The sequence below is a fragment of the Bidens hawaiensis genome, unplaced genomic scaffold (genome assembly GCF_021521415.1).
Source record: "Bidens hawaiensis isolate Kalapana, Puna unplaced genomic scaffold, B.hawaiensis_p1.1 tig00002236_1, whole genome shotgun sequence".
Classification (NCBI taxonomy): Eukaryota; Viridiplantae; Streptophyta; class Magnoliopsida; order Asterales; family Asteraceae; genus Bidens; species Bidens hawaiensis.
The window spans coordinates 831,032-843,847 of NW_027491119.1; the positions used below are offsets into that span (position 1 = coordinate 831,032).

The window sequence follows — 12,816 nt, forward strand, 5'->3', positions numbered from 1 at the left end:
AAAAACCATGAAACAAAACCCGTCGCGCTATGGTAATACATCAACCAAATTCGATCAGTATCGGTTATATTTGTAACAGTCACAACAACAAACCCAATAAAAATTAAACGCACAAAATAATGCTGACACTCGTATAAATTATAAAAACATATCTAAAACAACACATGGTCGGTTGGTTAAACCCGTGTGATACGGGCACAAGTTAACTTAATTTCGGCCGGTATCGAGTAACTACTCCAGAACTAAACGAAAAGCAAATTAACATATACTTCAAATAAATGAAAGACGAAAAAGAAACAGACCGGTCACTCGTATGTTATAACGCTAAACCGACACAAATTCGATCAGTGTCACGCGATTAATACTTTATAGTTTCTTGTTTTAAGTTTAATAACTACAGAATCACCACCAACTACCACCCTCTTTCTTCGTTATTAACATTCATCCCCTTTTATGCTTCATTCATTCAAAACCCTAATTTCATTAACCTTCAAATTCTGCATAACCAACCGATAAAGCTTCAATCTTTCTTCGTGGGTCCTCTTAAATTCGTCCCAATTTCACGAAAACCCAACTCAAATGGCGGGAAATGGTGCCGATTTACCCGACGAACAACGCTGCAAACGCAACGACGGCCGGCAATGGCGCTGCCGCCGGCCGGTGGTTGAAGGTAGAACTTTATGTGAAGCTCATTTCCTTCAAGGTCGTCTCCGGCAACATAAAGAACCCATGCCCGAGAATCTAAAACTCGAAAGAACCAAAACCCGAAAACCCGAAAAACAAGAAAATGTTGGAAACCCCGAAAAACCCGAAAACCAAATTGTGGGAAATGAGAATTTGAGGAAGAGAAGTGGGATTCAAGGTGAGAACAGTTCGAGAAAGCGACGAAAACGGAATGTGAAAAAGGCGAAAATGAAGAAAACGAAGTCATCGGTGGATATATCGGAGGATCTTGATGATGCTTTAAAGAAGATGAATTTGAAGAAGGGTGACTTGCAGTTGGATTTGATTCGGGGGTGTTTGAACCGGCAGATTGAGAAGAAGAAGGGGAAGCAGCCGGCGAAAGAGGATATTGTTAAGGAGTTGAAGTATGGGAGATTGGAAATTTCGCAGTCGGTATCTGTTGCGACGCCGGTGGCGGTTAATAAGGTTAAAGTTGGGGCGTCGGCGGCGTCCAGTTCGGTGCCCACTAGGTTTTTTAGATCGAAGAATATCGATAGGGTCCCTATTGCCACAATGCAGGTTGTGCTTCATACTTTAATTTGCATTGCTATAATTGTGTGTGTGTGTGTATGCATATATTTTATGAATTGTTACAATGTAGGATGCTTTCTTACTAGTTTCTTTTGAATTGTTATTATTTATTTGAATGTTTATTATTGCTAATCTTTGTTATCTTGGATTTGATTTCTTATTAGTTTCTTTTGAGTTATTATTATTATAATATAGTCCATAAGTTGTTTATAACACCAATTTTTAATTTGTTTATTAATTGTTACCATAGGATGTTTATAATTATTTAGATGCTTATATTTATCTAGGATTTTGTTTCTTATTAGTTTCTTTTAAATTATTGTAATGCAGGTTTTGCCAAGTATAAAAGCTAATGTAAAAGCCTCAACTAAGAAGTGCCATTGGTGTCGGATGTGTAGCTATCGAGTTCTTATCAAATGTTTAACTTGTAAAAAACACTTCTTTTGTGAAGATTGCATCCGCGAGAGGTTTGTTTCTATACATACATTAATATATTATACTTTTTTTTGCCAAATAATATATCAAGATTTTGGCTTTTAACTAATTTGGTTATTTGAATGGAATTAGGTCTCTTGATAAGGCAGAAGTTAAGAAAGAATGTCCCATTTGCAGTGGGACTTGTACGTGCAGAGTTTGTTTAAGGGGAAAATCGAAAGAAGTCAAAACTAAGGTACGAATGGTGGACGGGACCCACTTGTGCCACGTCAGCGTTTTGAAATTTCATGTACTAAAGCCAATTTGCTTATGTTTTATTTTAGGATCTTGTTGTTTATACCGGTGAAGAGAAGTTTGACAAAAATGAACAACTTATTTACATGATCCATTTGCTTCTTCCACTGCTTGAACAAATAAATCAAGAAAAGGATACCGAGATGGATATTGAAGCTAAAATCGAAGGTAGATGATCTTTTTTTCATTTATATAACTAATGTTTAAAAGCATGAGTCACGTTAATTATTATTTGAATACTTTAGGAAAAGATCACAATGAGCTACAAATACAGGACACATTAGACACACCAAAGCAGCAGTACTGGTATGTCTTCAAATTACTCTTTCCTGGTAAAATTTTAATCAAAATAGGCAGGTCAGATAGGTTGGTTAACTGGTCAAAACGGTTTGTCATTTTGACTAACTGACTGTTGTTCATTTTGACTAGGCCTGCAAATGAACCTAACTCTCCGTGAACTGTCGTGAACCATTTAACAGAAGTTCGTTTATTTAATAAAAAAGCGAGCATGAACAAAACTTTTTGTTCATTTAGTTAAATGAGCGGACATGAACACAGGTTTTGTTCGTTCATTTATGTTTGTGGACGTTCATTAAAATTCGTTTATGTTCGTTCGTTTACATGCATTTGTGCTTATTAGTTTAAGTTTGTTTATATTCATTTTTTATATATTCATTTAAAATTATTAGGTCATTACATTTTAGTCTTGTTTTATTAATGCATTTGCCAAACAGATTGATGTTCACGTGTACTTATATTGATGTTTGCTTGGTTATGTTCGCTTATTTTCGTTCATATATGTTCAGTTATGTTTGTTTACATTGTGAACTGTTTGTTTATGCTATTAGCAAACGAACATGAACACATTTATATTTTGAATTAATGAACACGAACAAGAAAACCACGTTAGTTTTGAGTGTTCATGTTTGAGCATTTGTTAAGTTAAAGTGAAACAAATAGAACATGCTCTGTTCGTGTTCATTCGGTTACAAGCCTAATATTGACTAGCCGGTTGTCATAAAGTATAATCCAATGGATTTAACTTGTTCCTTCTACTATTTAAGGGTCTATTGAATATTTGGTTAAAAGACGAACGAGTTGTGTTGATTTCACTCAAATCATTGTTACTTTCTTATATGTTGCAGCGGCTTTTGTAAAGCTTGCATTGTGGATGTTCACCGAAGCTGTGGAAATTGCTCTTACAATTTGTGTTTATCTTGTTGTCTGGAATTTCGTGAGGGACATTTACACGGGGGTCTTCAAGATCTTCAATTTAATGCAACAAATAAACATAATACCTTATGCACAATATTTTCTAACTGGAAGACTAATGAAGATGGAAGTATAGAATGTCCACCCAAGAATTTAGGTGGATGTGGTGACAGTATTCTTGGTTTATTTTGTCATCCTTCCGTTAATTGGACTAAAGATATTGAAAAACTTGCAAAAGAAATTGTTTGCAATCCAAAGTTTGCAACTTTATTTGAATTTGATTCTTCGTATTGCGGGTTATGCGATGAAAGCGATAAAAACGAGGTTGAAAACGAGATTAACCACAAGGGTTTGTATTTCTCAATTAAGGAAGATCTTGGGGATAAAAATCTTGGACATTTCACAACGCATTGGGTCAAAGGTCAACCTTTGATTATTCGAGATGTGATCAAGAATGATGTGGAGTTGAGTTGGGACCCGCTTTTCATGTTCTTCATGTATCTTGATAGAAGCGTGGAATCAAGAAACGGTAAAGAAATGAAATTGAAAAATTACTCGGATTGGTGTGAGGTGGAAACGGGCCGGCAGCAGATTTTTATGGCCGGGAAAACGCATGCGAACGTGTGGAATGAGAATTTGAAGTTTAAAGTTTGGTTATCGTCTGGAATATTCCAAGAACATTTTCCAAGTCATTATGCTGCTGTGATGAATGCTCTTCCGCTTCAACAGTACACGAATCCGTTAACGGGTGTTTTGAATTTGGCGGCTAACGTTCCACCGGAAAGTCAAAATGTTGACTTGGGACCTTTTGTTTACATCTCGTATGGTAGACCTGAAGATCTTATTGGGGGTGATTTTTTAACAAAGTTATGTTTTCATGAATATGATACGGTATGCATTTTATCCTTCAAATTTGTTTTTGCATTGTTTTGATTTTATGCTATAGTTTTATAAACATTACAAGTTTACAGCGCGTGTTTAAATTTGCATTTTGAAGGTCATTATTGTAACTTGAAGATGATATAATCATCTTTCTAATAAACATGTTTTTGTGATTATCTGCGCATTCAACTTTATACTCGTATATCACATAGTGTCTCACCTTTTTCCAAAAATTGTTTTTTTGGTTTTTTTATATATTAATTTCTTGATTTATTCAATTGCTTTTGTTTCAGGTTAATATTCTTGTGCATGCTACAGAGCTTCCGATTTCTGAAAAAAGGCTCAATAAAGTAAAGACCATGTTGAAAAAATACAGTTCACAAGATCATAACGATTCTTTGAAGAAGGATAAAAGTAAAGACAAAATTGTTAACACGTGCGGGAAATCATCGTTTAGTAGTGAAGTAACCCAACAGTCGGAATCAGCAGATATTATTATTAACACGAATGGAGAACTCACTCAAACAACACCTAATGATGGTGACCGGTGTGTGCTTTCTGACGATTCGAGCAATTGCGACTCAGATGACGGAGATTTGGAAAGCTCAAGTGGTAGTGAAGGAAAAGTTGTTGACACTTGTGGGGCCCGGTGGGATGTTTTTCGTAAAGAAGACGTGGAAAAACTTGCAGAGTTTCTTAGAAAGTATTCCAGTGAGCTTAGTTCATCTTATGGTTCTCCCAAAAAGGTATCATTTCGTTTAATAAGAAAAAAAACATAAAATTAGAGAAAATTAGAGATGTTTATTACTTAACATTGTGTATCACAGGTTGTTCATCCAATTCTTGATGAGATCTTTTATTTGGATGCTTTCCATAAAAAATATCTGAAGGAAGAATTCGGTAAGTTAGTTTCTAGAAGGGTTCTAAAATTAGTGAAAATTATATATTTATTATCTTATTTTTATTGACATTAATAATCAGATGTGGAACCATGGACATTTGAGCAACATATTGGTGAAGCTGTTATAATTCCAGCTGGATGCCCTTATCAAGTAAAGAAAATTAAGGTGCCATTTTTTACCTGTTTCTCTTTACTAAAAAATATGAATATAATAATAATAATAATGATAATGATAATGATAATGATAATGATAATGATAATTGTGTGTGCAGTCATGTATCAATGTGGTACTTGAATCGGTATCACCCGAAAGTGCATCCACGAGCATCAAGTTGAGTGATGAAATTCGACAACTTCCTGTAAATCATAAAGCAAAAGGAAAAATGCTACATGTAAATTTTCCAACACTGTAGTTTAAAATTTTATTTTTTATATTGTGATGGAGTGTGTTATTAGTTTCTGAATGAGTTTTCAGGTCAAGAAAATGATTATTCATAGTGTAAATGCTGCGGTTGAAGAGTTTAACAAAGTACCGCCACAAGAGGTTGAAGAAACTGAGAAAGTATCGGAAGGGATTGAAGAAACTGACAAAGTTTCACAAGGAACCGAAGACGTTGACAAAGCAACACAAGGGATTGAAGAAATGGACAAAGATCCACAAGCAGAGTAAGAGTCTTTTGATTATGTTATATATAAAAAACCGCTCATCCTTTGTGCTTCTGGTGGCTGTTGTTATCTTAGTTGCATGTTGTTAGAGGAAAAAAAGTCGATTATCTTTAAATTTTAAAAAAATTCAATCTAAAATTGTTAAATTAGGTTAACGAATTTAAATGAACGCACATAAACGAACGTAAAATGAACAAAGAGATGTGTGTTCATGTTCGTTCGTCTAACTAAAGGAACAAAAATTTTTGTTCATGTTCATTTGTTTATTAAAAATAAACGAACTTATTAGTATAGTGACGGTGTAGTTTTTGTTATAATGCTTATAATTAGTCATGCGCAAATTTAAGAAAAATGAATAAAAGGTGTTGGAAAACTACCTGCTTTGACCCTTATCTGGCCACTCGGTTTTGCTATATGACTAGCTGTACTTAACAGTAATTAATCAAGACTTAGCGTATTCATGTGTGGCATTATAGTCTAATATATTTTAGCGTCCATTCAATAGAAGTTAAAGTTCCACATATTTGATGCTACTTTTTTCCATTTGTTTTGTGCTTTTTTATTAATAAAACTTGTTCCTAAATCTTTGACTTCCTTCAAATGTCAGAATCAATGACAAAGGTGACGAGTAGAGACCAAGAGTTACAAGTGAACCTGGCTTATCGTATGTGAATCATGTAAGTAGCTAGCGTGTTTATTACAACTCATTTTAGGAAATCCCATTATATAAAAAAAGTTAAAAACCATTTTTAAAATCAACAATCTGAAATGCAACTGTCTGAATCCGGTTTTTCGCTTTTTCTTGATCTTCAGTAAGACTGAATCGTTTTCTGTTGCAGGTGTTATTGTACATACTTGATTGGAGACACTTGAATTCGAAAAGACTCGTTGAAAGAGTTGGAGACTTTCTTGAGGATGTTGATCAGGATTAAAACGAGGTCAAAGTGATCTGCAAATGTAGCTTGAAACAACAACGAAAATCGCTAGAGGTTTTTCTTGTTTTTTTTTTTAAATTTATTTTTTTATTTTTTTTATTCATCTTGATTTCGGTGAACCACGAATAATAATTTGATTTGTTATTGCAGGTACCATAACAAAGTCTACGCTCATTTGCAATTTTGATCACGACGATGAGGTTTATATATGCAGCGACTCTTGAAGAAACCGACCCTACTGGTTCACTAGGAACCACACAAATTGTTACTGTAACTCGAAGTATATCTAACCATTCTTAACAACATAGTTCTTGCTAGTGCTTTTGGTTAAGACTAATTCTGTAAATATATTTTTTTCTTAAGTTGCATTTGATTGTCTAGTTTAACCGAATCACCTGGAATTTTAATTATAATTCCTTCAGCTTAAGCTCAAATAATATAGTGTTATTTTAAAAAATGGTAAAAAAAGAAAGTTTCAAATGGTATTTCTCTAAATATAATTACCAAAATAATATATCAAAATTGCATTAAAACCAATGTTAAATAACAAATATTGCATCATGAAAGGGTGAATTAAAAGTACCAAAATTGAATTATATTGCAAGTGTCATGATGCAAAAAACTAATTACACTTGATATCGCGAGTCTATCTAATCATGTTCTAAGTGTTTGCGCATCAACCCAATCAAACCCATCATAATAACAATGACAAACAAGAACCCGTCTGCCATTTTTCGGGGAGACTAAGAGTGAGTGATTATGGAGCCATTAGTCTCTCGATGGTGTAGGTTAATGACTTTGCCCAATCTTCTTTCAGTAACAAAGTTTGTAGGGTGTGCATGATATCATAATCTGGATCCAGCTTCCGCTGCCAACCCTGCAGCAGAAATATAACACCAAATGAAAAACCTTCTCTACCATGACACGTTTTTCCTGGTTCGTCAAGTTAAATTACGGGATTTGAGTTTTACCCATATAATGGAAGGAACATGTTACACACACATATATGAGTATGATTAAATTGGAAACAAATTCAATTGAGAACCACAGAGACCACTTCCAAGTAGTTCTTGACATGTATAATAACAAACCGCTTATGAGCTACTCAAGATCTGCTCGTTAAAACTCGAATCGAGCCGAGCTTAATTGAGCCTGAGCTCAATATATTGTGCTTACGCAGCTCCCATAGTTTTCTACTTAAAGTTGATTTTGTATAAAACAACCCTCTATATATGTGAACATAAACAGGCATTAACAAAAAGTTAGCATTCGTTCATGAACGTAGGAGACATATGTTCATGTTTGTTCACTTAACTAAAAGGGACATAGTATATTTTGTTCATGTTCGTTTACAACCTTAGATGTATCCATTAAAAATTACTATGTGCTACTTTCAACCCATTTAATCCATTGAGCCCATTTAACTTGTTTCCCTTTTAGCTGAACTTTCAATTTGGCCCGACCCCATTTATATCTAAACACGTTTGTAACGAAAGCCATTATTGCTACAAGAAGAAAACATGCATTTGCATAGTATACCAAACTTCCATTCCATTGCTTATATTAAACTCCTTTTGTATTAAAAATTGCATAAGAGAATGAAACAAATAATAAAATACCTCGAGAACCAAAGTGGTGACCATGACAGTGGATACATTTCCATCCACATTGACCCGATGACGTCTCACTTGCTCTAACAATTGATGCATTGCATCCGCAGGGTGAATAATATCGGCTTCTGGAGTACCCCAAAAATCAAATGATTCTTTCACTTCCTATCAACATAAAAAGTCCCAAGATTAAAAACAGTTACTATCTACTAAAAGTCTAAAACAATACATCATACAAATAAAATAAAATCACATTACCTTAATAAACGCTTGAGGATTTGGACAATTCTGTTTCTTTGACAGACTTAACATGCATTTTGCTGCAGTGGCACCATCTCTACGAGCCACCGCTTTGAAAAATTCTATTAAATTTATTCTATCACTACTTGAAAGCTCAGCAGTCATTCCCACATCAAGAAATACAAGATGTGGCTTTGATTTGAATATCCTTTTACGAGACGTTTTGTTTCTTACTAGAATGTTTCCAGGATGCATGTCTGCATGAATGAAGTTATCAACCTGACAACAGAAATAAGGATTTTAAATTTAATTAACACATATCACACCTGTAAGCGAACCGAACGTTCAGTGAACAGTTCGTGAATCGTTCAGCAGGAAGTTTGTTCATCAACACAAAACTTTCTTCATTTAGTTAAACGAACAAACATGAACACATGTCTCGTTTGTTCAATTATGTTTGTTTACGTTCACTAGTATATTCATTTAAATATTTTTCCGGCCCATTACAATTTGTCTAGTTTTATTAACATTTAAGGCCCAACAAGTTGTTCTTCACTTCTTCCCATCACTTTTAACTGTTTTCAGATCTGTTCGGTTATGTTCGTTTACGTTCATGAACCGTTCACTGTTAACGACCAAACGTAAACGGGCATTTAAGCAAACAAAAGTCTTACCAAAAGCATCTTTAAAAGTGCATGAGTCCCGATATGAGCAAGAGAACTTTTAAGCCGTTCATTTCCTTCAAGTTCATCAACATAATATGCGACACTCTCTCCTTGCTCAAAAGTTTCAACCAAAACTGCGGGATGTACATGTGGATAAACCGGTTTCGGGAATGAAACATCTTTCCATCTTCTAAAATTGTAAATAAAACGGCTCAAGTTAGCAGCTTCACGAGCAAGATCCACTTGAGACATCATAAAAACCGCAAATTGTTGCACACTTTCATCCAATCTCAACCATTTTAAAGTGGGTATAAATTTTGAAACCTTTGCAACTACATTAATAATCTCAAAATCTCTTCTAATCGATTCACCGACTCCCGGATGTCTAACTTTCACAGCAACTGTTAAAGGCTTTATCTGTTTACCACGATACGTGTATCTCAAAACCGCTCGATGAATTTGAGCAATGCTTCCGGAAGCTACCGGAACCTCCTCAAAATGATCAAAAATTTCATGAAGTTTACGACCAAAAGCCTTCTCAACTGTCTTTCGCGTGTAGGAAAAGCTATGTTCGGGTGCTTTTGAGTGAAGTCTAGAAAGCTCATTGCACAGGTCCCGAGGAAACAGATCGGGTCGTGTAGCTGCCCATTGACCCCATTTTATAAAAGCGGGACCCGCGATCTCTAACGTACGTCTTACAAGGCGCAGCCAGTTTTTTCTTGATGAGTTACCAAAATACCCTGCAAATGGGGCTGTTGCTATAGTTGGGGAGAATAATATCGCTAAATATATAGCTCTGATTATTAATATTGCACTTTCGAATACTGAAATTGCTGATGAAACCAAGAACGCGTGCCCGTTTTCTGCATGCGTGTAAAGAGTACTTGTAGGCTGAATATATTCAAGATTTTTCCTTGTTTGTGCAAATGCAGCCTTCCCGCTTACATACGCACATATACCAGGAATAATGAAATACGAGCGGGTTGTTGCTAAACTAAACGCTTGTGAAATCTTACTTAAGGACGGAAAACAATTCACATTGTGAGATGAATTCTGGGAAATTGTTTTCCAAGCGTTTTGAGCATGATTTGGTATTCTATTATTGGTTGGAACAATGGAATAATTTCTAGGGGATGAATATAGACTGATTCTACCAACTGACTCATGCTTGTTGTCTCCATATTGAATTCTACTGTTCTTTGTTCGAACCGATTGCACATACCTTTTAATGTTTCTAACTGGCAAGAGCCTGCATTTGTTGTATAATAAAAAGATTAGTGTTACCTAACTTAAAAACTATGGAGAATGATATACATTATGAAATAGCATTAAAATCATTCACTCAAAGTCTCTAATTCTTAAGGAGTTTATCTTATCAAGGGATAGAGCAACTTCTTTGAAGGATGTCAAGGCACATGATCGATAAACAAGAGAAAACTAACTCAAATCGTTACAATAATTCTTTGTTGATCACTCGTCTAAAGCCTCTAACCAAGCCCTATATTTATAATCTAAACCTAACTTGGTGACCAAGATATTACCATAATAATTAGGAAACTAAACCAACTTGACCAACTTAGGTCCTTATATTGAACATAGGCCTGGCAAATAGGTCAGGTCGGGCGGATTCGGATTACGGGTTACTTCAAAAAGGGTTGTTTTGGTTCAGGGCGGAACGGTTTCGGGTCAGAATGAGTTGGTTTAAATAATTGGGCAAAAAAATTCATAACTAAAGAAAATTCAAATAATTTAACTAAAATTCCTTCATTTAAAGTATTTCATAGTTCCTTCCAAAATGTTTAGGTCGGAACGGGTATAGCGTCAGACACGTAACATGAACACATGTCTCGTTTGTTCATTAATGTTCATGAATGTTCGTTTATGTTTGTTCATTTTCGTTCATTTATGTTAGTTTACATTTTCTTTTAAGTCTGTTTGTTTATGTTCATTAATATACCCATTTAAAATATTCCAGTACATTACAATTTGTCTAGTTTCATTAACGTTAGAGGCTCAACACGTTGCTCTTCCCATTATGGTTAACTGTTATTTTACCTCTGTTCAGTTATGTTCGTTCGTTTACGTTCCGTCGTTCTCTGTTAACAAACGACCGAACATAAACGAACACTTAACCCTAACTTCTAGCTAGCTAGCTAATGCACATAATATAAATTATAAGGTCACAAATCACAATGAACTCAACAGATTCTGAAACCCTAACTTAATTCATAAGTAAATCCACCAACAGGTATTGCACAATAACACTAAGGAAGCATAATAATATTAATATGACCTTGACATAGCGAGAATATGGATTAGAAATTAGGGCTAATAATAATAATATGTGCAGGATGTGAGCCTCAAGCATCTTCTACGAATTCGAATACATTTGAACACATACACATTCAATTCAAGCTCAGCTTATTAGATCATCAATGGCGGTCGTTGCTTGGAATATTATTATTAATATTATTATATGGATCTGGAAACCCTTTTCTTGTTTAAGGGGGTTGTTTGTTTTTTACATCTAAATCTAAATAAATGCATCTTCCCTCATTAAGCAAGTTCTATAATACTAAAATATTATTAAAAAAGTTTTTGAAAAATTGTACTTAATAGTATAAGTTTTAGAAAAATTAAATTATATGCTACAAGATATGATATTATTAAAAAATATGTTATCTGTGTTGGTTTTCTTTTCATATTTACTTATTGAGCGCTAAAACGACAAGGTGTTATCTTAGTATCTCATTACATACCTTAGCTGTAATAGGCAACAAAGTCCAACCAATTTCGTTACATGGGACCCTATGGTTGGTGTAATATTTGATAGGAGTCATAAGACTCTTAACATTGTAGGGGAATCAACACAAGTGTATTTTTATTTTCAGTTTGAATGATTGAGTAAAAGTATACTCTGGCGTGCTTTTGTGGCCAACAGGTGACAATGACAAATAGTATATAATGATGATGGCAAATTGACAATGCACGATGACGATGATGATTATATCCATGTGTGATGAAGTAATTTGATGGTAAGAAATCTATTTTGATATGAAACATGTTTTCGGTTTGGTGAAAATTTAGAGCTGTCAACAAGTTTAATTAATCTCTCTTGGCATCAAAATCCAAAAATTCTATTTAGTGTAATTATTAGCATAAATTTTAATATATTTAGTTGCATTTTGCTTTTAGTTCAATATGATTTCTGATGGTTTTAGTTTTCCTTTGCAATGTGTTTTCATAAAATCTATCTTCTCTCTTATATAGATATATTCAACTTCATATATTATTTAGTCAACTTGTTTAAGAAGTTATGTCATTACAATTATTATTCTAAAAAAAGATTAGCCAATTATCGGATATATGAAAGTCCTATAAATTTAACAAAAATTTAAATAGTGAATGAGTTCAAGTGAATCATGAACTAGCCACTGGGCCTATGGGCTGTAGAAAAGATAAAGAGCTGGCCCAAACTCCCCAATAACAAATTAACATATATATAAAAGGGCTTTGAAAATTTGAGAGCCCAATGCTATAGTTCAGTTTATTATAATTAGGTTATTAGTGGACTGAAACTAGAGGTGGGCAAAGTAGCAAACCGGGTTATTTTCAGGAACCGATTTCCGGGCTTGGTCAACAAAGTCAAACAGGGTCAGGTAGGAAGTAGGAACCAGTTACAGATATGGTTGGGTTTTTGACCGGTTTTGCGAGGTTTCTAT

The 12,816-nt window shown here is 34.4% G+C and overlaps 2 protein-coding genes across 2 annotated transcripts; one reads left to right on the forward strand and one right to left on the reverse strand.

The window, feature by feature from the left end:
- Window positions 1–553: 553 nt before the first annotated feature.
- LOC143612672 (lysine-specific demethylase JMJ28-like) lies at window positions 554–6,307 on the forward strand. The gene is made up of 12 exons (XM_077086602.1): window positions 554–1,242; window positions 1,585–1,721; window positions 1,822–1,924; window positions 2,013–2,151; window positions 2,229–2,289; window positions 3,129–4,086; window positions 4,371–4,823; window positions 4,905–4,977; window positions 5,059–5,144; window positions 5,251–5,370; window positions 5,454–5,644; window positions 6,252–6,307. Exons 1-12 carry the CDS (start codon window positions 580–582, stop codon window positions 6,274–6,276), a joined length of 3,009 nt encoding a protein of 1,002 aa, XP_076942717.1. The 5' UTR covers window positions 554–579; the 3' UTR covers window positions 6,277–6,307.
- Window positions 6,308–7,150: 843 nt separating this feature from the next.
- Window positions 7,151–11,427, reverse strand: LOC143612682 (uncharacterized). The gene is made up of 5 exons (XM_077086607.1): window positions 11,388–11,427; window positions 9,104–10,343; window positions 8,448–8,708; window positions 8,199–8,354; window positions 7,151–7,456 (listed from the first exon to the last, which is right to left on the reverse strand). The coding sequence occupies exons 1-5, from the start codon at window positions 11,393–11,395 to the stop codon at window positions 7,337–7,339; spliced, it is 1,785 nt and encodes a 594-aa protein (XP_076942722.1). The 5' UTR covers window positions 11,396–11,427; the 3' UTR covers window positions 7,151–7,336.
- Window positions 11,428–12,816: the final 1,389 nt, after the last annotated feature.